The following is a 26234-nucleotide window of genomic DNA, read 5'->3' on the forward strand; positions in this document are numbered from 1 at the left end:
AATATACCCATATGCTTATTTGAGGCTGTTTTTTCCCCCTTCTTTGATGAATTGCTGAGGTCAGCAGCTGTGTTTCAGTAGCTTGCTCTGATGAACTTCAGTTCCACACCAACCTCGCCATCCAGACAACACTGCAGTGCAGAGAAATAATCCAATTTTACTTGATTATTAATAATTACTCTCAGCTGCTATTTTTTCAGTTGATTGATTAGAATAAACACTGCTCTGACGGGATACACCAGAATCCATAACCTCCCCCCTTCCCTCTCCACTTCCATTCCAGCACCTAATTCCCTGGGCACAATATGAGGTGGGGGGCTGTAATGCAGAGGCTTTTTAAAATATGCCATCTTCTTGAAGAGCAAGACACTATTTTGTGACTAGCTTTCAACAAAATTAATCTCTCTGGATTTTTGAAAGCCCACAAGCCCTGAATGACATTTCTGGTTTGCACCTCAGAAATAATCCACTGCTTTTGCTAAACAGGTGCATTTTCCACTGACCAAGTTGAAGCTTGATAAGACAACTATATTCTGTATCTCTCCATCTTCCAAAGTGATATAAGAGCATAGGTTTTCGGGGAGTGTGCCTCATATTTACAACCTTGTGCCGTGTCAGGTTGTCTGTGTATCCCGCCAGCAGCATTTCAGACTGTTCCCTTTGGAGGGATCTCTTGTTGCAGCTGTGTGAGGTTTCTGTTGCACCAAACTTGACAGTTTCCTTTTAATATGTGGAAGGAGCATATTGAAAGGCTGATTCAACCACTCATGGCCTGAAACTCTATCCAGCAGTTCTGCAGGGACAGAAGAACTTTAAAGCGTTTGCAGATTTGTCAGGAACTTAAACACCTCAGCTAAATTATGCACAAAAAATAGGAAAGCAAACATTGACGTTCACGTTTGCGGTGGCTTTCTGCTGGGTCAGGAGCACCCGCTCCCGACCCTGCAATCCTGCCTCTGCGTGCCCTTTGCTGGTCCAGCCTATTTGGTCCCGGGTTTGCTGTGGATGCCGAGCGGTGAGAAGCGCTGCAGCTGCTGCCTCAGGAGACTGCAATGGCTTATTCGGGTGTAGCTGGGGCGAGCAGAGGTTGCTGCACCGAGCGTGTTATCCCTATGGCCTGGGATTCTCTCTGGGGAAGTGGTGGGCGTTAAGTGAGGGACAGCTTTGCTAGTAGCAGTTGTCTTGATTTGCAGCCTGTATTCCTTAAATTCACACGCTTTTGAGAATATCGCTATTAGCAGGCTGACTGCTTGCACTTGGCCAGAATTTATTGCCTTTTTGCTAGCCCAACAATTGGCAGAGTCACCAAGTGTCTGGGTCAGGCCTATTTATTTGCTTATGATGAATCCTAGAAAATTAATGTAACCCTATTAGAGGGATTTTTTTAGGGAGCCTGTTGTTGCTGAGTTTTCCCTCTGGAGGGAAATGCTCAGGGTGCTTAAGCCTGTCACAGCTGACAGCAAAAGAGCTTCTAAGGGGTGCTCAGACAAGTGAATATCACTTGGTGATTGAGATGTGTGAACGGATTCACTGCTTCTCTTGATTCACAGTGGTTTGGGGAGGGCTGTCAATCTATGCAGTGTGAGTGCAGAAGAAGAGGGTCTATTATCACACCTGGGATTTCTGCGGGAGCCCTCTCACAGGCAAGTTTTGTTCACGTTACTTTCCTTCCTGTTTGAAATACGATTTGAATCAAATGCGTGTTTGAGGAATGGGTATTGAGGGACAAGTCTACAGAAATCCAATGAAGAGCTGAAGATAGCTGCAGTGTTAACACATTCAGAAGAATTTCCAGATCCTGAGGTCCAGTCCCTGTTTCAGATTAATAGAAATCCCTGTTTAATTTCAACAGTGGTGGATCAAGGCTTAAATGGAGAGACAAGACCCCATCCCATCCAGTGCTGGTCTAATTGCACTGAAGCCACAAAATTCTGAGTAGGATTTAGTTGCAGGTAAGATATTTCTACTCGTTTCCAACATTTTTTTCTCAGTATATTGTAAAATACAACATTGTTTTGTGGTCCAAACTGCTGCTAGGAAGCAGCATTCCTTATTGTGAGTGAATGAGGAAGAAGTTTCATTCAAGCTCTCATCAAAGTGAATAAAATATCCAGGTCAATTTTTATAAGTTGATAGGGAGCCAGGATTTCTGAGCTTCTGATCACATGCCAGCAGTGATTTCATTGTGATGCAGAAGGACTGGGGTAAAGCTTAAATGGCACCAGATGGAAAACCAGAGCTGGATTTATCCAGCAGCACTCAGCTTTCAAAACAGAAGGGTTGATTTTTGGCTTCTCCATGCTCCTTGACACATGGTTAATCCCTACCATGTAAAAGCACTGAGTAATACAAGATGACCACTTTACATGAGTTGATGGCACAGCTTTCTCAGTGCTCTTGAGTTTCCAAGGCTTTTATGTAGGGTTCCAGGTGATTTAGATGTAGTTTATTGCCAGTATCTGTCTCTATAAAGTGCCTGGCTAAAGAGGATAAAGTGAAACATCAAAACATTTCTGTGTACAGTAGAACATATATGTTTCTGAGACCTTATAAACAGGGAAAAATGACCTACTGAATGAAGCATAAGCAGAGAGCTGAGCAGAAGAAATAGAGAGTGGAGCTGCCTGGAAACTAGAAATTTGTTTCATAGTGTATTTTTTTTGTTTCAAAATGTGGTCTTATCTCAAATTTGGCTGTAACCTGAAATTTTAAACAAAATGGAAATTCTGATGAAGTTTATCTTGAGTAAACTTCCAATATTTTTTCCATTATATGCTTAAAACAGTACACACTTGGTCAGTCAAAGATCAAACAAAGCAGCATGAGACAGGCTAAACAAAGTGCTAAGAACAAATCAAAATGAAACATCTCATTTTATTTAGAGTTCCTTGGAAATTATACAGTACAAAACATTGCCAAAATTGACATTCTGCTATGAAGCGAAATAGCTTTTTTCTTTTTCTTTCTTATTGTTTTTTAACAAAATGAACTCCTAACTAAAAAGCTAAAAGCTCCCAGTGAAGCCTTCTGAAGAAGAACAGAGAAGCGGGTTGCATGGTGGTGCAGTCAGGAGGCAGTTGGTGTGTGAAGTGGCACCCAGGGAGATGGAGATAGGATTAGACAGTATTAGAGATAAGGTTATTGTGTAGACTGGGTCACAGGGGATTTGGTTTACGGTTCAGTAAGGTGCGGAAGGAGGTCAGAGTTGGTCTGTGTAATACAGAGAGGTGTTTGAAGCCAGTGTGCTCCTCGCTGGCCTGTTTGCATACAGGCAGACCCTGGCTACTCACTACTTAGGCGGGCTAAGCGCTGGGTTACAGTGCTGAGAAAAAAGGTTCCCGTTCTGCTGATAACATGGAACAGAGACCATCATGTAAGCACAGAGGCTTATCTGGCCATCATTCTGTTTAGCATATTCATTCTTTCAGGTATAGTTGCTGATTAGCTCCTGTGATATTCCTAACAGGTAGGTCATTCAGGACTGTATCGCTGCTTTCCAGCTGGGGAAGCAGCATCTTGGAGAGCTGCAATGACTTGGTGAGGTCTATGGAGAAGATTGGTGTTGACATGGAGTTAGGCTTGCTGGCTTCTTGGCTGCATTGCAAGGGTGCACCGTACTCAGTGCCCAGTGTCATAAGTACAGAACCTGTGACTGGGGATCAGAACATATAAATGGGACTTGAGCTGTGTTTGCAGTACGGAGGGGTGCCTAGCGATTAGGAAAAGATGTGACCCAGGTGTAGAATCATTCACAGGATCTTTGCTTCCCATAGGGTGGGCTCGGAAAAGGAGGGACACGGAAACAGGTCTGGGAGAATGAGGTCTAAAGCATAGACCTGGCTGGAGAGAGTTGGGTGTGGAACACGGGTCTGGTTTGCCAAGGACAGAGGGAATGGAGCTGGGCACACACATCATACGAAGGGGGAGAGCGTGTAGTTATAGATCCTGTCTTTATGCATCACATTGATCTCATTTAGTGTGTTATACTTAGCATTTCATTTATATAATGTCAGGGTGTTATGCGGGTTTGTTTATTTTTAACTCGTGGATGACTGGCAGGTTCACTCTGATGCTGTACTTAGGGAAAGAATCCAGGCCTGGAGAAAGGTCTTCGTTAAAGGATCTGTGGGAATCATCTCTGCCTTTACTTGCCTATTTACTTGTCACCAGGGGGCTGCGTTATCGGCCCCTCCATTGCCAGCCTTTTCTGCACACATACTATGGTGGGATGATGCAAACACGTAACATTATTTGCATGCTTTGGTTAATGGTTCCGTTAGTTTATGGTACATGTTACACTTCATTCAGAAATTTAATTAGGAGAAAGGGGCCTGAGGTGTGTTCTGTGCCAAGCATTGGTGGTCTGGTGCAGAAATCGCCAAATGAGCAAGACCATCTGGGACAGCACAACATCATGTGAAAAGAGCTCAGGGCTAGAAGCTGTCTGATACCCAGATAGTCACATCTGACCTTGTGTGTTTCAGCTCTGTTGCTGGCCCTTTGCTGACTTCCTACTTGTGCTGCATTTCATACTGTAGATAGGACTTGAGTGGAACCAGTTTGGGGACTTGGTGACTGCCTCCGTGATGTAAACCAAGCGTTGAGTCAACAGAGGCCAACACGTGCATTGGACAGATGGTCTCTGTGAGCACACCTTTCACTTTCTGTGTGTCACTTTCTCCCTGTGTCACCACTAGGTGCTCCAAAGGCAGCCACATTTCCAGTTAGGCTGAAGGAGCTGTCAAGCACTAGGAGGCTTTTCACTCCTGCAAATTTACCCACGGCATTCCACAATCTGTTGGAGGGCTCCTGAACCTTGCTGGAGCTAGACGGTGGAATCTGCTTTAGCAATGACCCTGTTTGCCCTGATGGGTTTGCAGTTCTCACTCCTGGCTCAATACCAGACATTGATTTCCATTTCCGATTGCTCTGAACTCTTCCATGGCTCACACACACTGTGCTCAGTCTATCTGCTATTGGCCGTCAGGATTGTCCACCGCAGGGAACATCTCTAACTTCAGAGACCTGCAGGGGCAAAAATATCCGGCAAAGCTGTGTTGTAAAACTATTTGTACTTCTGCCTATGCTCTTTTCCAGGTTGCTCACACCTTCTATTCTGCACCCTGTCCAGCCCAGTACTGCCTGCCCATCTCCTCCTCTTTCTACACATCTAATGGAGGGTGGTAATCCTGTTAGGTGCTTGCAGCAGGCGCTGCCGAATTTGCTTGCAAACGCCTGTGCCAGGTCGAGTGTCATTGCCAGCAGCGCTCTTGGCGGGATGAAGGTTGCATTAGTGAACAGTAATTGAAATGCAAAATAACATTTTGATCGAGCGAGCAGGCTGTTTATTTATCAGATCAATAGCCAAAATGCCCCATCTGGAGAAGTCAGCGTGATAATAAGTGATAGCATTCCAAGGGCAAAGGGAACATGCACAGCGGGGAGGACATGCCGGCGGGGTGGGCTGGGCTGGACTGGGTCACACCAGGCCGGAGCTTGTGAAACTTGCCTCTTTCTGGGGCCTTTCTTGAAGAGGACAGTCCGTCTCCTCACAGCATCTGTGAAGGGCTCCAGTCCTCTGGACAGAGAAGAGCTCTTGAAAGAGCAGATCAGAGGGTGCCAATATGTACAATCATGTGAGGTCTTCTCCCTTTGATGCTCTGGTAGACACAGGGCTGGGGCTCAGGGTGCAGACAGCAGATGATGTAGCCCAGTTGGGCAGTCATTTTTTTTTCCTTCTTTCCTTAGTGCATTATGTTTGCTGTGGTGTTCTGAACACTTCTCTGATGCTCTGGAAATATGAAGACATAGTTTGACTTGTCTAAGAAACCTATCGGAATGGTATCTAAATGCACTCATACAATGAAGAAAGATGTAGAGAGAAAGGGATGACAAAGGGGTTTGTGTGTGTTTGTGTACAATTAAAAAAAATATATATGTGCATATCTAGTATATACAAATACCCTACAGAAAGGCTATGTAACATTTAAGCCCATCTCAGACGGATGACTCTGAAGCAGCTCTAAATCTTCTTTGTGGGCAACTGAGTGTCTTTCTGTCTGCATCTCTGTCTCTCTGCTGGCTTCTGTTTGTCTCTAGCAGCAGTACTAGAGACGGAATAGGATATGAAAATGAAGTTGACAATGTTGCAAGTTTGCTTGGGTCCTGCTAGAACTCTGAGTTTTAGGATTTAAGATACAGTCCTCAGAAAAAAAAAAAAAAAAAAAAAAGAGAGAGAGAGAAAAGTCGCAATAGCTCAAACCCAGAGAATTTCTAAATATGTTCAAGTTGGAGCACACGTAAGTTCAGACTCTGTCTGAATAAATCTAGAGTTCTCTTTCAGTAAAAAAAAAAAAAAAAAAAAAAAAAGTATTCAGAAGAGATATTAATTCTTTAGTCTCTTTTCAAGTTTGTTTCTAGGATGATGTCCCTGATGTGCAGGTACCTGCCATCTGAACAGTCCATGAAATTAAGCAATCCCTCTACGTCTTTCTTTTTTTTTCTCCGCTATTTCTCATCACGAGGTGTACGCAAGTTTGAAGGCAAGGATGTCTTCAATGGATATCTCAGAATGCAAGGAAGTGCAGGCTGAGGCATTTGTACTGGTGGCAATTTTCTGCCAGAAGTACTAAGCTGACACCAAGTGAAAGAAGTGTATGTGAGATGAGGCAAGGGAACAGGCATGGATATTGAAATACATACGACAGGTCTGGCAATGTTGGAGGCTTTCCTTTCCTTGCCGAACTGCAAAGGCTGAAGCAAAATTCTGATGTGCAAGTGTTTCAAGTGTTCTTTATTGTGTGGGTCTCATTCACAAGTGCCTGAAGGACACTGAAGGTACTAAGAGAAATATAGATTATAAATGCCCTATGTAGGCAGAGAAAGGCATTCAGGAAGAACTGAAGGTCTCGCTGAGCTTTTCAGCAGGGATTGAGTTGCAGCTTTGGTGTACACAGGCAAAATTTTTGAACTACTGAGCAGCCTTCCTGATGTAGAAATATTGGAGGAAGAAGAGTCAGACAATCTGGAAATACGAAAAATAGGATAGTAGTGCAGGGGGAAAAGGGTGATGGTGTTATTTGGATAAATACTGAATGGCAAGTCAGTTCTGGTCCTTGTTTTGCTGCGATATCAGTAGTAAGTATAAGGGAGAAGCATTAGCCTAAGTGCTAAAGCAGTTCGCTTTGGAGGGAGTGCCAGTAGTGCACCGGAGGGCAAGGTACCTTCAAAAAGCAATGTGTTAATGAGAGAGTGAGTTGATAATATATGTCACACCTCCAGATTAATTGTCGCTTCATCTGTGTAATACTTCTTGCCATTTACAAACAAGAGTGTCTTCACCTAAAGGTGAGGAGAAATTACGAGAAGGAGGAGAGGGATGAAGGCTAGCAGGAAATCCATAATGTCTTCTGCCCCAAGAAGCATTTTTATTTATTAGGCAGCCTGCAGGCAGTTTGCTGCGGCAGCTTTCATCAGTGAGCTGACCTGGGCTAGAGAAGATCTACTGATATGTAACTGGACTGTGGTTATGCAATGGGTCAAAGGGATAAAATGTCTTCTGGGCATTAGACAAGCAAATACTATTTGTGTAAGTGCCAGAACATGATCACTTGCCATCCCCAGTTCCTTAGCTTGCAGGAGATTCCAACTTGAAACTCCCATTTCCCCCTCCATGCAAGCAATCAGCTTCTCCAGTCTACATGGAAGAACTGGTCTCCTCCAGTGACCCACTTCAGCAGAACTCATATAACCCAATTCTCATCAGGAAGACCAATGACCCTGAGGAGCAAGTCTCTAGATAGGCTTTTGCATTTGGGAAGTGGTGGGGCTATATCATCTTCCTTATATGTTTGTGTTGCAGCTTCTTTAGCCTTCTGACTCAAAAGTTTCTCCCCTTCACCTCCAGTCAAATTATAATGCATGTATAAAAAAATTGCCTAGATCTCTTAAGAGCAAGGGTGAAAGGCAGGCCAGATGTGATGCATTTTTACAAAATAAACCAGGTCCAGATCCCCAGCAAAGTTAGAAGCAACAGGAGGAGGAAAAAAAAAAAAAAAAAAAAAAAGGTTGCAGTTGGACCTAGGGTGATATAGCTCTTTTGTAATAAACTGGCAGCTGGGGTTTATTACAATGTAGTCCAGGTCTGTGAATTCCAGGTTGGTATTTGTGCTATTGAGTAGAAGTCACACAATACTTTCCATTCCAAATCAGGAACAGAGTCATCAGCCTTTTGCTGAGCTATGGCTTGTGTTTGCTCCAAAGACAAGTATTTGTGTGAGCGTATTAGGGATGAATGCCTTGCAAACAGACTGTCTGGGGCTTGCTTTACTCTACAGAACAGAAGCATAATCTACAAAAGCGAGGGAGCTGCCACTAGCAAGCATGGAAGAACCCACCAAAATCCTATCTGAGCTCCAGAGAATAAATTTTAGATTGATTTGGTGTTTTGACCCTTGTGTCCTTTATAGCAATGCTGTGGTTGTGCAGTTGCCTCAAAAGCTTATGCATTGCTAGCTTGGCAGTTTATTATCTGACACTGAATGTTTTGGTTATGCCCAAGCATAACTAAACAGTGCCCAAACTCTTGCCTGCCTTCAGGGACAGGATATGTTCCTGTATCCCTCCTGCCCTGGGGACACGATATGTTCCTGTGGATGGAGTAAGTCCGGGACAACTTCTAGGGCCGTGGCACGTACGGCTGAGTTACCCACAGCACAAGGGGCACAAAGGCAGATCCTCTTATTCCTGGGCTGTCTGGAGCTTCTGTGGAAAAGCGTCATCAGGGAGGATGCGAGCAGGTGTCTAAAGGAGGGCCGTGTGGTGAGGATGAGCAGGACTGCGCGTGCGCTCGCGCGCTGGCCTTGCTGGCATCCCGGCGGGGAGCGGGGAGCAGGGAGCAGGGAGCAGGGAGCAGGGAGCCGGCGCTGGGCGCGCGGCTGAGCTGTCCATGGTGGGAGCGGGCGCCCAACAGGTGCGGGCACCGCAGCTCCCTGACATTAACTGCTGGCGTACGTGACCTAAAATTACACGGGCTGTTATTGCAGCTGTCACGTCTAGCCTGACGCTTGGAAAATGATATTTATTTTTGTATTCTGTGTCTTAAAGACAAAGTTTGGCTTGTTACTGGAGTTGCAGCCAATGTTTGAGAGCTGATATATTGCTCGTCAGATGAGTCTGGGGTGCAAAGATCTGTCACGTGGACCAGGGAGGACAAACGGCCACATGGCATGATATGCACATCTCATTTCCATGTGCAGTGTAGTTTCATGTCATCTGCGCTAACAGACTGAAAGCAAAAATAGACTTGTACCAAAGAAAAGGTTAAATCTTAAACTGAAAAAAAAACATTCAAACTTCTTCAGTCTTTTGTGGTCAGTCTGAAAATGTCTGTGCAGTCAGAAATGTATGTTTTTCACAAGCTAAACCTGAAGTGGATAGAATTATACTGGCTGTCCTCTCAGATTTTGTTGGTAGCACTGTGTTATTTACTACCTTGATTTCATAACACTATTTTACACTACTTTTTTTCACTGTTCTCTGATCCTGTCTGTCCAGCATCCTTTCCTTCTCTTATTGTTGCTGTTAATGCTGCTGTTTAGTGCTGCAAGACAGCTTTAAACTCACGAGCAGTCCAACCATTGAAGAGAAGCAACCAGAGATGACAAGCTAGAGAAAAATTGGAGAAACTTGTAAAGTGAATGTAACAGCACTGCCCAAGGGAGGTAGCATAAATGGATGAAAACTGCAAGCACCTAAAGCCCAATCTTGACATGGTCTAAACCTGCGTATTCCTATCCCGAGTCAGTGGGATCACAACATGCATGTCTGAGGGCAGTTATGGGTGCACAAAGGCCAACAATGTTGTGAGTGATAAACAGCAGCGGGTTTATGAAAAAGGAGTGCAGCAGACAGTAACCTTTCTTGATACAATTAAATAATTAGTGGACAAAAGGATAGACTGTCTCTGGACCAGCTATGGGCTTTGACACAAAGCTGTAGAAGATCTTATTAGGGAAATGAGATCAAATTGGTTTGGATACAAATCCTGTGAAATGAATCATGGATTAGCTGACAGAGTATAAACAGAAGGGTTAGAGACCTTCTTTATCTTTCTGCAAAGGTGGTGTCCAAGAGGGCAGTGTTTTGGTTTTCATTATTCATTAGTGATCTGGGTGTAAATGAAAAAGGCAAAATTTTTACAATAGATGCACTGAGAGATATTAGAAACAAATCAGAGAAGTGATAGGAAGAGCCAGGATGAAAATATGAGCGTTATTGAAAAGGCTCAGTAAAATAAGGGGCAATTAGCAGTGTGTTGCTTAGAGATGATACTGGGTCTACTTTGGGGCAAGAAAAATCTCTGAATTTCATGTTGTGTGGAGTAAGATGGCAAAAGCAGCCGAGGTTCAGAGGGACCCAACCGAGGAAGCGGATATCGAACGCTGGCTGGCAAAGCTCCTGCTCGGTTCCTCCGCGTGCGCCGCGGCTGCGTTTTTTGGAAGGCGTCTCTGTCTGCCCTGCCGTGCCGTGGCATCGCTGCGCTGCGTGGTCTGGGCACCGTGCTGCAAGAGACACCTAGGCTGTTTGGAACGAATCCAGAGAAGGGCCAGAGAGAGATGCTAAAGGGATTAGAGGCAGCGACCTATGATGAGGAAAGGTGAAAAGAACGAAATGTTTAGAACCTCTAAGCCTTTTACATGGGCACAGAAATAGTAACGGAGTTTCCTGTGCCAGCAGAGAGGAAGGTTGGATCAAGTCTCTCTCCTTTTGCGTTCCTGTTAAGGTAACTAGAGCTGGGCAAAATGGCTGTTCATCACTTTGAACTCTTTGCAGAGAACATTTAGCTGTTCTTGAAGTTCAGGATGTTGTATTTCACTGCCAGGATCTGAGTCAGTTTAAAAATCACTGTGGGATCTCTGTGAGCCTTGTAGAAAGCCAAAACTGGTGTGTCTTAACTCGGTGTGTGCTGTAATCAGTAACAGTAGCAATCAGCTGTGCAAGTTGTTCCAGAGACCAGAAAATAGAAACACAAGCTCTGGAATGGATGGAGACACCTGAGCTATGGACTTTGATCTGTCTTGGCAATAAAGGGTTTTACTCTAAGCATGTGTTAAAATCTAACCAGAACTCATTATGTGATACTGTTTCTTGGGAAGGTGGAAGTATGTAGGGGGACTGTTGGCTCTGTTGTCCCTAAATGAGTTTAGTTTTGTGCCTATAAAGGGTACTGTTAAGATGAGGCAGCTTAGAGGATGGCTCAGATATGACTAACATGAGGAACGTGAAATGTTCTTCTCTTGTTGGAGTAGGTATAATCAAGGAAACAGTGCACTTGCATAAGCTGTGCTCAACCTTGGCTCCATCCACTTCCTCTGGTGTAGCTCCTGCATTCTCACCTGCTGGCATTTCAGTTCCATGTTTGTCTTTTAATTCTCCAGAGTCTTTGTAGCCCAGATTTTCCTACTAAATAACGGTCTGGATATCTTTTCTCACATAGCTCTGAATCTCATCTCTTGTCTCTTCATTCCTTTCCAGTCTGTGAGTTCTGGGCTTTTAAGAGATGAAAGATGGAATTTGAACTCTCTTGACCGAATCTGAAACTAACTCACCTTCTGGTCATACCTTTTCATAGTCTTGTCCTCTCTCTGCCCTTGGCACTGCAACTCCTATTCCTTTTACCATGGTATTCCTCAGTGCAGAAAACTGTTTTATGGTAGTTCTGTCTTCCACTTTGAGCCTAATCTCGTGTACCTTGTTACTGTGCCCAGTGATCTTCAGGTTGGTTTTACATATGGATTTCTTGACTAGGGAAAGGTTCCAGAGTTTGGTCAGTGCAGCAGCTTTCAGCTTTGTCATGAGCCAGACCAATGGAGGCCAAGATCTAGTTTTGGCTAGCAAAGGTTCATCTTCCTCCACACGGACCGCTGGCATTATACCCGGAGATCTGCGGTCTGTCTAGCTGCAGGACAGCGAGATTAAAGATTAATGCACCTGCAGCAATTATTCCTGGAACTTCTTATGGCTGCTAGTCCAGTGTGACCCTCTGGGCACAGTGTGAGTATTCATCAACTCATCACACTGTCTCTGAGAGGGACCAAGCACTGGATTCCTCTCAAGTAACACCAGGCAAAGCGGCTCAGGAGCATGAGGTGCCAGCCCATACTCTCAAGGTCAACAAACTTGCCAAGTAGCAGACTTGGCTGATCGATCCCAGGGGTTGGAGATGAGGTCAAACATTAAGGGTGAAACAGAGAAGGGAAATTAAGAGATACTTGGGTGGAATGAGATCATAAGGATGCAAAACCATGAAGTTCCTGTATCTCAGACGTGTACAGTCATACTAACAGACAGACATGATGTATGTGTGCACTACAACCTTGCTGTATCACAGAGAATATTTTGTTCTGTTCCCTGATGGGCACGACCTCTTGGCAGAAGGAGGTGCCACAAATACGAGATAAATAGGCTGAAACTGAAATAAAAATAGAAATAAAATTACCCTCATGACCATGGCATGGTAACTTTAAACCAGCAGAGCTTCCAAGAGGAAAAGTCAAGCACCTCCAGTCAGTCAGAATTCTTTGGACGTGTTATCAGGAAAATGATTTGCTAGCATGTATTGAGGTTTTCTTAAAAGCTGTTGATAAATTATCTTGCCGTAGGGGAAATTTAACCTCTCATTGGATGAGAGGTTAATACTATTATGGATTTTAAAAGTGTCTGAGACAGAAAAGAAGGGCTAGGCATACCTTGTCCAGGAAAGAAAGGGCAGTCAATTTTCAGCATGACAAAGGTTAACATTGAATCACACACTAAGATCTGTGTTGTGATGTTTGATGTATGTGCTAATAATCTGAGAAGCGGGCGAACAGTGGGATGACAACATCTGCATTAGTAAGGTTAGTCAGGACAAGAGAAGACTGAAGAATTCCAGAGGATCCCAATAAAGCTGGGTGATTGTACAGCCCAGTGCTAGAAGGAAATTCACTGTTGACTGTTGTAAAATATTGCACCAGAAGGTGTTCATTTGATTTTATATATGCCTTAATGGATTCTAAATTAACTGTTGCAAGTCAGGAAAGATTAGGGGATTGCAACAAGTATTTCGATACTCTCTTTCAAGAAATGATAACAATTTAATTTCAAAATAAAAGAAAGCAAACAGTATAAGGAGTTATATAAGAGGTGGGCTGAAAATAACACTGGAAATATGGTAATGTCAGTAGGTAAATTGATGGTGTGCCTTTGTCTTGACTACTGTCCAGACCTTTAGCTGGAGAGTTGCTGGAGCTGTGCCAGCTCTGTGCCACTGAGGAGGTGGCTCATTGAACTCTGCTCGCGACAGGGTAGAAACAGTCAAACTAGGGAAAGCTGAGATGTGTGATGGGCAATAAAGCATATGAGAAGTGTGAAAAAATTTCCTATGTCACAACATTATATAGAACAATTATATAGATAATGAAGAGTTGAGTGAGGAGAACCTGGCAAAAATATGTTTACTGAGAAGGAGAACTGGGAGATGTTCAGTGAACCTAAAAGGCTGCAAATATTACAGTACTAACAAATAGAAGTGGATCTTTTGTTCGTTCATGTGCCATGCAAGTAAATGCTGGAGCTCATTGCCTTGGTTATAAGATAAAAGAGAACGGTGTTCTGAAGAAGACTGAACATTTATGTAAGGAATAATATTATCTATTATTTCCATAAAGAAACACTTGCAGATCTGGTAAAGATGCTGACCTTTCTTTCCATCTAAGAGCATAAGCTTCTCTAAGTAGTGGGAATTTGGGAGAAGCTTCTTCTCTATACAAAAGCCTCACACTAGTAAATACAGGAAAGATTAAGATTTAAGATTAAGCTGGAGGAAGCTTTTGATCAGATGATTCTCCCTCTGTTTGTGAGCTCCCCTTTTAGTGATGAAGAGGGGGAGGAAGAAAATTAATCCAACATGAAAATTAAGCAAATATTTCTGTATTGCAAGTGAACATTCAATCTGAGCACATTCTTCCTCCCCCAGGAGGGAGAATGCCCCTGCTGCTGTTTTGCTTAGAGCTGGGGCAAGGCATCTAATATCAGGCAAACCTCTAGCATCTAGCCTGACACAGACGGGGCCCTTTCTGCTGCCCTAGGGGTGATGTGCCCCCCTATCACACCTAGGGTTGTGTCTCTTCAGCACTGAAGTACCTTCCTAGTACCACAGCCTGAAACTGTGACCTGCACCATTTCAGATAGCCACAGCTTTCTCCTAATGCGGGTTGCTGAGGGATAGGCAGACAGCTCTTAGCAAGGTGGACTGATACTTCCAAAGGGCCTGGGTGGTGCTGAGCTGCCTGAGCAAACTGGAGTTGGATTGCGGTGGGAAAGGGAGGGCGCGCTGTCCACCACCGCGGCACCGCGTTTGGCCAGGAGGCCACTGAGTGCCTGTGCTCTCTCCCCGCAGGCTGCTTGGCAGGATGGCCACGGAGGAGCGGCACCTGTCCTCCAGCTGTGGCTCCTTCATCAAGACTGAGCCCTCCAGCCCGTCTTCCGGCATCGATGCCATCAGCCACCACAGCCCAAGCGGCTCCTCTGATGCCAGTGGTGGCTATGGCATCGCCATGGGGAGCCACCCCAACGGTCTGGACTCGCCGCCCATGTTCAACGGCGCAGGGATCGGCGGTGGCTCCTGTCGCAAGCGCTACGATGACTGCGCCAGCGCCATCATGGAGGATTCGCCCACCAAGTGCGAGTACATGCTCAATGCCATCCCCAAGCGGCTGTGCCTCGTGTGCGGGGACATTGCGTCCGGGTACCACTACGGAGTGGCTTCCTGCGAGGCATGCAAAGCCTTCTTCAAGAGGACTATTCAAGGTATGGTGGGAAGGGAGGGTAACTGAGACATTCACTCCATCACAAAAGAGGGAGATGGCCCCAGGCATTGCTGATACTGCAGTGTTTCTGTATCATATAACAGGAGACAGGGGAGGGTGACTGAAATGCCCTTGACCTTCCTTTCTGTTCCTGTGCCTTCTCTTCCCACCTGTCCAGCTGTGTCCTTCCAAACCAGCCTGGATGTGAGCTCAAGCTTTGTGGTGGTAGGAAGCTTTACCAGGCTGTTAGCCTGACTAGTGACTAAATCTAAGCACCTGGCCTAGCTGATCTTCTTGCCTCTGCTAGTGACCCTGATTACACTGACAGTGTGACTATCAGGAAGGGAGCCTAGAAAAGAAAAGTTTTGCCCTCTGAAGCTGTTCATAAGGCCCATTTGAAGAGCAGCTGTCTCTGCATAGGGAAGGCACCTCCCTAGGGATATTTGCATCTTGAAAGGAAATCTCCACCATTAGAGAGGTTCTTGCATTGTCCCTATCAGTCTTGTTTGTGGTCATGGACTCGATACAGACTTCTAGACAAGGCTGGATAGTGCACTTGGTATTTGAGTCAATTCCATGTTCCTTCTTTTCCAGCTCCGCCAACCCTTTTCTTTAAGGTGCAACTTCTTTAAAGATAAAAATATTAGGCACTAAAGAAGATAGCTAGTTTTTGGCAATCTTGCAAAGGACCCGAAATTTCTTAGGCAATTCTAAGAACCTCAGTGTTTGGATCCAAGAATAAACAGCAAAGCATTTTCTGACAGTCCCCGAAGATGGATGAGTGTGTAAATATGCTTGGACACCAAACATGGAAAAACATAGTTACCCTTGCACATGCATATGGTATAGAGCAAAAGAGTACAGATGATTTGTAGTACATTGCTCCTACATGTAAGTTCAGGTATGATATATGTGTCCTTGTCCTGGCTGGAAAAGGTATGCTGTAGATATGCACGCATGCAGGAACAGCAACATAGCCAAAAGTGGGAGTGCATCCAGGCACGCTCCAATGTCAGTGGCTGCGTGGATGTACTTCCACAAGCAGCCCTGTGTCAGAACATGTTCCTGGACACACGCACTCCCTGTGTTTCCTGCACTCCCTAGCTGGAGAAAAAAAAAAAAAAAAAGAAAGAAAGAAAAGGACAGGATCATTCACCTTAGAGTGGAAAGTTTACTGAGTTTAGCCAGCATTCCCATGGCTCCTGTGAAATGAATGAAAAATATATTATAAGGAGAGCACTAATTTTATTTTTTGTTCATTAACTGGGTAAATTGCAGCTGTTTACACACTGTTGTTGAGGGTGTTCAACTCTGGAGTGGTCTGAGTGATACAGAAAGCAGTTCTTCTCAGGTCTCTGCAGAATTAACTATTTCTAGCTTTATTTCTTGAATTCTGCATGTCTCTCCTTACTACTATCCACCTGTAGAAATAAGCACTTCTGTGTTGCACTGGAGAGAGCCTGTCTTATTCTCTAACTCTTCTGCTTTTGTTATGCTATGTGGAAAGCCTGTCTATCTCTAGGGCTTGGCCTGTACTCTGCCAGGGTTTCTGTGGTTTGTCATTGATGAATCTCCTGTGATTGAATGTGAACTTTTACTTGCACTTCTGAATGTCAGCACTGACTTTGTCCCTCCTCCAGCTCTTGGATCCATTCCCAATGCTTCTCTTTGGCACATTCAGGTGCTAAAGGGGGGACAAGACAGTACACCTAGGCAAACCCTAGGGACTTCTTATTTTAAAAGACTGGGGAGCAATTCTTGAGCCTCTGTGTGATGGAGCAGCAGATAGACTTAACCTAGAGAGACAGGAAAAAGACTGAGAAAGCTTTGAAAAGCTTTAGGAAGTATTCAAAAGAAAATGACACAGCAGGGCAGTGACTGGAGCCTATATCAGCCTGGGTGATATGTCCACCAATTTCCCAGGAAGGTAGAGTGCCTCTCCAGCTCCCCATCCCTAGCATCCCTAGTTGAACGCCTGTTAACACGTAGTCGATGTGGGGAAGTTAGCGGAGGTTTTTCTCACTCTGTAATCAGCTTGGGCTGGTGGCCGAGGCACCAAAATGCTTTTATACATGGGAGAGTCCAGTGTGCTGTGCCTGAGAGTGAGAAATACTGACTACCGGGTCGAAGGCTGGGCCTGGAGGAGTGGGCAGAAAAGAGGGCTGTAGAGTTTGACTGAGTCAAGAACATGTGCAGTTCCCAGGGCTCTGCTGCGATGCAGACTGCCCCAAGAGAGGGAGCTCTTGGATCTGAGTGTAGCCTGGTGTATGTTGCAGAAGACTTCATGCATCATATACATAAAAGACAGAATTTGGAAAGTGTATTTCCAAAAGGTATGCGTCATGCAGCTCCGTTGCATTCAGTAGCTGGATTAAGCATCTAGTTTTAGTGAGAAGATCTTCATCCAGGCTGCCAAATGCATATGTATGTGTGTGCAGAAAGTGTGCAGATATATGTAGTACATATAGTTGCATCCCATGCTTGTTTTGGGTTGCTTGTACCATGGTTTTGGGAATGGTGTTGGCTGTGTGGTTTGAGCACAGAAAAGGATTTGAGAGCCCAGATTTCCCAGGTGCTCAGGAGATGTGCTAGCTAAATCCCGTCCCGTTTAGGGCCTATGACCTCTGTCATCTTGGACAAGCTGCTTCACGTCTCTATCCTTGAGTACTGAAATCTGCAAAACCAATGACTGTTTTTAAAAGTTCTTAATCTACTGTGTCTACATTTGGTAACTAATAAGTTACAGGTGTGCAACATGCTGTTATTAATGGGGTCTAAATCCTTCCTGGGTGGTAAGTCTACCGTAGCCCTATCTAGGTAGCTCTAACTATGAAGCAGAATTTCCCGTGGAGCCCTCTCCTTCCCTCCATGTTCCTAGTGACCTTGGTCTTCATATTATCAATACCTATAAATCCTGCATGGCTTGAGGCAGGAGGATCTTGTAACAAACTCTCCTCTGCCCATGCCCTGCTACAACAGTGAGAAGAACAGACATCCGTGCTGCAGGACATCCCAGTGTAGCAGAACCTGGCAGCTCCACAGCTCACTTCTCCCCCTATGAGGTAAGGCCAGGCTCTCTTCCCAGACACTGTGAGGGCCAGGAGGTAGGCTGAAAGCTAGGAGGGCCATGGCTGGGTGTCTGTGAGGTCAGTACTAGAGCTGGGAGGGTATTTTCCATCAGTAGGATTTTTTCAAGGGAAAGCCGAACCTTTACCAAATCAGATGCCTCACGGGAAAGTTTTGATGAAGAGAGAAAAAAAAAAAGTTAGAAAAATCTGAATTATTAATTAACTTCAAGCTGAATTGGAGTGATTAGTTTCGCTGAGCCAAACCTGGATGGCATCCTAACCTGCCCATCAGGTTACAGGGAGTCACACCTGTGACCTCTCTCCTCTTGTGTTGCATGACCTGCAGCAAGGACAGAAACTGGAAACCTGTGTCGTTTCCTTCGCAGCGCTGGCAGTGCTTGAGATAGCAAGACGAAGACCCAGGATGAAGGCGTTACAGCAGGGGCCTGGAGGTCTTTCTTTCTAAATATGGTGAATGAACCAGAGCTGGGCTGCCTGCATTTTGAGGCACAATCAGAAATTCTGAACACTTTCTGTCGAGTAGCTTGTATGACAAAATTTTAATGCTTTTTTTTTTTTTTTATCATCACATTGCTTAGTGGGAACTGTGCTTTGGGTCCCCATTATATTCTAGTGGGACTCTGCATTTTTCTCACCTGATTCAGATGTCCTCTATAAGAATATGTGCCATGGGCATCATCTGACTTTGAGCATTGTGGAAGGTGCAATCTAGCCAAAACAGGAGAGAAATTGAACAGTGATATGTAACCATGTGAGCCCTTTATTATTCAACACAGTCACAGTGATGACTGCCCTGGCTGTATTTTTCATCTTCAAATAGTAAAAATTAAGGCTATTCCTAAAATGTCCCATTAATATAAAATAAAGTCCTGAAAGCTCAGCAAAATAAATCTGAAATAACATTTCCTTTTCTGATCCTTGTGATTCAACTCACCGTATACTTTGCACATATACTGTAAGTCACCTGTAGGTGACACAACAGGAATTGCAAGAATTGATATATGGGAGAACAGGTTAGGGAAGAGGCATTTACCATCATGTTTTTGAGTGAGCAGGTCGTGAAGGAGGCAGCATTCTGCAAGCACGTTCCAGAGCAATGTGCTTGCATCCGTGGAGGTCCTGCTTGCATCTTGTGAGCGTCAAGCGCGGTGAGGACAGCAACACAAATGCCGAGATGCGTTTCCTTCTGCAGGAGCAGCAAAGGGCCTGGGAGAGGGACGAGGCAGATTCTGTGTACCCTACTCTTGTGGTCTTTAGTGGTCATGCACAGTCCTGTCCCTTTCTCCTTCTCAGAAATGTGCCTGGAAGTTTGCAGGTGAGAAAAGCTGAAAAACAAGAGATTTTTTTTTTGAGCTTTTTAAAAACTTTTGAGTCCCAAGTAGTAAAAGTGCAATTTTCCTAGTAGTTGGTGCCCAAGCACTCTCTGCTCTCACAGCACGTGAAGTCAGAAAATCATCTCCAGTGCAACTGAGCTCTTTTATTTTCTTTCCTTTTTTATTTTTATATTTTTCTCAGTGTATCTGTCCAGAGAGTTCTATGCAGAAGAATCTTTTCTGTGAAACTTCAGTAAACAAGTATTTATTGTCAGAAACCCCGTAGCTTCTGTGAGAAGCTACGTAAAGCTGCATGCAGGAGATGCGTGCTGCCCACGGAGAGCCCCAGGGCCCATCTCCTGCATCCGTGTGCAGGTGGGTGCTGACCTGAGTGGTTCTGCAAAATGCTGGAGTCCTCTTGGGGGGCAGGCTGCCATCCTGAGAGGATGAACGATGTTGGTGTCCTGCTTGTAGATACCTCCTTCTCTCTGATGGTGGTGAGTACTGAAACCTTGAACAGGAGGCCGAAATGCCCTTTTCCCACAAGTTATGTATACGTCTACTCGTTTGTTTCAAAAACAGCAGACTCTACCAATGCTTGTATGTCCATGCGTAGACATCTGGATCAGAGACATGGTCCTGAGAAGCGCAGGACAGCCCTCCTGGAAACCAGACCATGTACTAAAGTCCAATAGTCCAATAAAGTCCAATATTTGAATTCCTTCTTTGAAAACTGTGGCTTAAAAAAACAACTCCCTCACCTCAGCTCACCAAAGAGACCTTTGGTTTTTACAAAATGTTGTCACAACAGGTCTCAGATTATGGGATGCCTCATGTAGAAGGGCGAATTTATGCGTATGTGTGTTCCCACTGTCCTGCTGCAGGAAGTGCAACCGGGCCCTGCGGAGGCAGAGGCACTGCTGAGCTTCCGAAACCTCTTGTATTTTGCAAGTATTTCATGTAGAAATATATATATATATATATATATATATATATATATATATATATATATATTTCATGTAGAAATATATAAATAAAGGAGGGAAGAGAGTGTAGCAAGTGTTGCAAAAGCAAGATAAAAGGAAGCAAGCGTATGAGCTGAAAGGGTGCTGAGATGGATTTTCCTGGGAATCCCTGTGCTCAGCCATCAAATCCCAGGGAACACACAGACTGGCACCACACCACTGAGCACAACAGCAGTATGTTTTGTCAAATCACAGCGCTGTAAGAGGTGGTCTTCTGTCTTGAATGAATGGAATATAGCAGGTGTACCTGAACTCAGGCTTTCCCCTGAAATTCAGGAAAAGCTGCAATCACTGGCCCTGTGCTTAGCCTGCCCAAAGAAACGGGAGCGAGCTGCATGAAGCTGTGCAGAGCAGGGCAGGGATGCAAAGGAAAAGGAGAGGAAAAGAACAGTGAAAAGAAATGAGGAGAAAGCTAGACAGAGAGGAGAAAGTTTCCCTTGGCATTTGTTTAATTGCTGATGGTGTGTTTTTTTTTTTTCCTCCAGAAAACAGAGACTGAATAGGTTTTAGCTTTAAACGTTTTCCTTGTTACTTATGTCTGATCTTTCCTGAGTTTCCCTGGATTAGCCTGAGAAGCATTTGTGGAAGGGCAGGATCCATGAATGAGGTGGGAGCAGCTTGGGCTGCTTTCAAAGCAGTGCAAATTCTGTGCTCACCTCTGCTGTGGGGTTTGTCCATGCCGTGAACAGGAGCTGTGTGGGGACCCTCGGGGAGCCCTTCTTCCCTTTCCATGGTGAACATGGGGTCCCCCGAGTAACCGAGCTCTGGTGTGCAGTTTTAAATTACTCCTATTAGGTGTGTGCTGGAAATTATATTCCAAACTACTTAGCAACCATAGATACCCATTTTACAGAAAATGGGGTAATTTTGCAGCTCTTCAGTATAAAAAACATGATCTGTCACATTAATAGTCTTTGACTGTTCCTTAGTATATCTCATCTAAAGGCTTTAAAGTGCAGTTAGACTTTAATGAATCAATGATGCCCACAGAAGGTAGCCTTGATGCTCACTTTATTGTGCAGACAAGGAAGCTAAAACGCAGATAGGAAGTGATTTGCCCTCCAAGGCCACATATGAAGGCTTAGAACAAATCCAGACCCTGATCCTTTCAACAGCCACTCTGCCTCTTGTTTTTTTTGAGTCACGTTTTAGGTAAATCTTGTGCAATGACATCAGTGAGGTCTGAGCAAGTTTTTTAGACCTAACTTAAATATTGTCAAAAGCGAGGAAAAAACACTTATAATGAGCAATAGTTCAAAGCAGGGCCTTGTCCATTAGATAATCCTATCTTTTGCATTTTTCCTCTGGACCGCGTTATCTGTGATTCGCAACAGAGATTTGCCTCAAACATGTGCTCACCTCCAGGCCTGTCCGTGCAACCCCCTGCGCACAAACGCCCTTCCGCAGGGCCCTGCGCGGCGCGAGCGCGAGCGGGGACGGGGCAGCTCCCACGGAGCCCCCGCCGCGGCCGCGCCGCCACAGGGAGGCGGCTGGAATGTCGATGAGTTAATCTCATCACTTTATCACAGGGCACTTACAGAAATTACAAGGAGCTATGAGCAGCTCGCTGTGCTGGCAGGCGGCCCCAGGACCCATAAAAGAAATTGAGAGACAAAAAAAAAAAAAAAAAGGGAAAAAAACAACAAAAAATAAACAGAGAACTTTGCTGAAGTTCTGGAGACAAGTTCTGCTTGGGTAATGCAGATTATGCCTTTCCTGGTGATGACCTTATTTCCTGCAAAAATGACAGGCACTGCTCTCGGCCACAGCTCTGCCGCTCCAACAGTCGTGATCCAAGCGCAGAAGGGCTGTGACTGCTGCGGGTTGAGGCTGCACCTGCACTGTGTGTGCACTGCCCTGTGCCTCGTCTGGCACTGGCACAGTTCCGCTGCGATCTCTGGGCTCCTCACACCATGTCCAGGACTTTGCTTGTCAAGGAGGGCCTTGACCTGGAGGCACAGAGAAGCTGGGGGATCTGTTCGACTCTGTGTACAGGGACCCCATGCTGTCAGATGGGGACTTTCATTGCCTCCAGTTACTATAATGGTTGTTGCTTTAGGTGTCATGCACCTGAGTTGTGGAGCAGCTTTTTTGGTTTTGCATGAAATCTGATAGTTCTCCAGAACTCTGGGCCTGGTTTTGGCAGGTGAAACAAAGGCAAAACTCTCCAAAGTAAGACCCTATTCTAATTTTATCTCAAGTATGTTCCTCTTCTGTTCCTTCCTGTGTGGGGCACAGTAGGTGTCAGATCCCAAGGTCAAGGACCTGTACTCACAGGTCTGCAGTGTGCTCGAGCTGTGTCTGGAGCACTTCATTACATTGAGATCAAGCCTGAATCTCAATTTTCAGCTCTCTGAGGACCTTGATACATTGCTGCCTATTGAAATTCAGGTCCTGCACAATGACGAAATATTGTCTGAATGGAAGCAACGCGTGCAGCATGCTCTGCTCCTGCAAACGAGCTGCATTTTGGGGCCAGAGGAGCAATGGTGAGGAATGTGATGGCTGTGTGGCAAGCTAAGGGTCCGACAGGACAGGAGACAAGGTAGAAGAGTCGCCATTTATGCTTTGACCTTTTATACTTTAGGGTTTGTGCTCCTGGGATTTCAGCAAGAAAGGGACAGCCATAGTGTGAACAATCAGCTGGCATTTCCTTCCTTCTGAACCTCACTGCTCTTTGTGTCTCTCCACTCAGATTCTCAACAGGCTTTGCTGGTACTCAACCTCATGGTGTGATCATTAGCCCCAGATAGGGGTATGCATTAGACATTGTCCTTAGGCCGAAAACTGAAGGGTCTTGCGCAAGAACATAGAAATCCACTGCAGAAGTAGGAACAAAAGTCTGTTCTGCTCCTGTCGCACTGATCTGTGAGCTCCCTTTCTGATCTCCTGAAGACATACCATGTCCTGAATGTGTGATCTCTTCGCTGTCATCTACAGTCCTTCCTGCTACTCTGAATGAACTCTTCATCTTAGTTTCCCCTTCTAAAAACAAGCAAGCTTCCTTTTCTTCTGGACTGACTGTTGAGCTCAAAAACACTTTCTGGTGGTGCCTGTTTTAACCAGTAGTCAGACTGCCTGAAATATATGGTCGTTGTCAAGGCATTGAGCTTAAATTTCCAATCTTGGTTTATTTACATCAAATATTGAGAAACTGTCTTCAGAGTGAGTGGCAGAATGGAGACAGACATTTCTGCTTGTTTTTTTTTTTTTTCTAGGACTAAATAATTATTGCATTACACTGTCATCCAGTGTGATGACACTTACATTCTCATTTTGCCCCCTTGCATCCATGTTTTAGTTACACTCTTGCCTTGTGGTTAAATATGGTGTGACAAGGAATATATTTGGGATGCTTCTCTCCTTGTTGGGCCTTGGACGCAGTGTTGTGAGGTGATTATAAATGAAAGCGAGTGAGGAAGGAGACGCTGATGCTGCGTGCTAAGGCATAACAGGCAGGTGCACAAGGACTAATAAAGTAAAACTGAAAAGGAAGTTTGCATAGATGGCCTGTAAAATGAACCCAGAGTATCTTATATACCTATCTCAGTCCAGACTCGTTGGATCCCTGCTGACTGCACTGTGTCAAATGGCAGGAGGAAGCAAAGAAAGAAAGTCATCTCCCTGGTCCCTGGTCTTCCAGCAAGGCAAGAAAGGACAAATGACATCCATCCTGCAGACACAGGGCACGACTGGCAGCAAGGGGAATGCTGCTCCGACTTGCAGCCCCAAACTGCTGCCGGGGCTGCGTTACAAGCAGTGCAGAACACAAGGGGTGAGGGTGCATCTGGAGGACTCTGTGTGTCTGAAAGCCTCGTGTCGCCCCTTGGACAGATTTCTCCCAGAACGAAAAGTCAGTATTGCTTTTCCTGAAATATGTTCCAATAAACTAAGACCCAGGCTCTTTGAGAGCCGTCTCCAGCCGGTTATGGTCTCAGATTATGTGTATGTGCAAATGTCTGAGCAAATCTGCATTACACAGTCTGCTGGTGACTGGAATATCTGAGCACTACAGAGGAACCACCAGCGCTCCGACTGGGGAAGAGCACAGCTCCTGGGTGACCATCTGTGTGTTTGATTGCAGGGAATATTGAATACAGCTGTCCGGCCACCAACGAATGTGAGATCACGAAACGGAGGCGCAAGTCCTGTCAGGCCTGCCGCTTCATGAAATGCCTCAAAGTGGGGATGCTGAAAGAAGGTAAGACAGAGTGGAGCTCAGAATCGCTCTGTGCCCAGGCAGGACCTGGGACTTCATGGCAAAGCCTTGCAGGAGCTCCTGGAGTGGCTACACATCTGCCATCCCTGGCTTTCCCAAGGCAGCATTCTACAGGCTTTGTGAAGGAGTCAGGATGGGCAGTGATAGACTGTAAGAGGGCAGTCAGGGGGGGAGGGTAGCTCTAGATAGCACTCTCATGCCAGAAAATTACTTCTGTCACTTGAAAATTTAACTGATAAAAGCAAAGTTGCTGTGCTAGAGTGACTTTCCTAAAGGAGCCTCACTCCTGCGGTGTTGCTGTCCTTGCCCCTGGGCTCACTTAGCAGGGTTGGGAGGAGAGACTCCTGCCCAACTCTGGGTTGGCCTGACCCCCTAAGGGAAGGAGGGAGTTACTGCAGCACTGTGGCACAGTGTGCGGGAAAGGTCTGCCTAGTTTTCCACTCCGAAGACTTTCTGAAGGTGGTAGGCAGCACAGGTTTGCCTGGGAGCTGTGGGTACTCTGCCCTGCATGCTCAACTGTGTTGTGCTCAGTCTATTGATCTGTTTAGCGTTCTCTGAGCAGTGCTCAGCTTCTTTCTTGTACTGCTTTTCCTCTCTTTCCCTCCCCACCCCCAATCCGTGTCCATTCAAGGTGAACCGTAGGGAATTCAGTGACAATTAAACACATTCTTATAGATTGCCTTTAAAGCTTTGTTTCCCTGGGGTCCCTCTGGAGAGGCGGGGAAGGAGGGGGAGGGAAGGAGAAGCACTGCATGTAGCCCTCTGCATTGCTGTGCCTGGCAGAGCCCGGTGGCCTCGGTTTGGCTGTGAGGAACAGCAGCTCGCTGTGCTCTGCGCACGGCCGGCGTGCGGGCGCCAAGGCACCAGCACCCACCTCGCTTCACTCGCACCGTTTGAGCAGCAGCATGACCTGCATGGTGTCACCGCGCGCGTCTGGCCCTGCAGCGGGGCCCTCACAGGGCTCTCGGCTCCTGAGAGGCAGGTTGATGGCAGCCAGTGTGGTTAAGAATGTGGAATGTTAAACGCTGTCCTGTTCTTTGAGGGATGTGTAGTATTTGTGGTTAAATTTCTTCCTGCCAGAGCTCACAAGTTATCAATGAGAGGAGATGCAGGTTGGTATAGTTTGGCCCTCCCTGACCTTGGTCATGGAATCAGAGGATCCTGATCTACTGCTGGAAGGGTGATACCCATTTTGGGAGTGAGAGAGGGACCACTGGAAACCTGCTTCTCTGCATCTCTTCTGGGAGAGTTGTATCCCCTCATGCGCATGCCGTTCCACTCTAGTGACATTGGCTTGACTGGGAGGGCAGGCTGGTAATGAGAGAGCCTGATGATATGGTTTGCACAGAAGAACCCTGAAGGCATCATGCAGACCCAGCCACTGCACAGAGCATCAGCGAGGGTGCAAGTCACAACCCGGAATTTGCCTCTAAGCTTGCTTTAGTGCTGAGGTGTCTTTTGTCGTTCATGCGAGGCATTACAGCCACCGGTGAAGGGCAGTTTGCTTTGATGTTGGTCTGTCTGTGATTCTGCCCATAACTTTTAGAGCTCTGAATTAAACAGTATAAAGATTTATTGATAGTAATTGAATATAAGATCACATGATAATATCAAGAGGAGCAGGGGAGCCTGTGCTATCAGTGTGCAGATGCTGTGTCTCAACACTGAGTGGTCAAGTGATACAGGATTTTTTATTATTCCTTTTCTCAGTTTCCCCAGCTGTGAAATGAGACTCATAC

The 26234-nt window shown here is 45.5% G+C and overlaps 1 protein-coding gene across 1 annotated transcript in view; it reads left to right on the forward strand.

The window, feature by feature from the left end:
- The window catches only part of ESRRB (estrogen related receptor beta), a 76486-nt gene that overhangs the window by 26550 nt on the left and 23702 nt on the right, over positions 1-26234 (forward strand). Inside the window, exons 2-3 of the mRNA XM_088529351.1 lie at positions 14441-14850; positions 24361-24477. Of these exons, the coding sequence (XP_088385477.1) occupies positions 14441-14850; positions 24361-24477 (527 nt within the window). The remainder of the gene's footprint in view (positions 1-14440; positions 14851-24360; positions 24478-26234) is intronic.

The sequence above is a fragment of the Tinamus guttatus genome, unplaced genomic scaffold (assembly GCF_059628265.1).
Source record: "Tinamus guttatus ecotype Peru unplaced genomic scaffold, ASM5962826v1 Tinamus_guttatus_pri_ptg000327l, whole genome shotgun sequence".
In the NCBI taxonomy this organism is placed as follows: Eukaryota; Metazoa; Chordata; class Aves; order Tinamiformes; family Tinamidae; genus Tinamus; species Tinamus guttatus.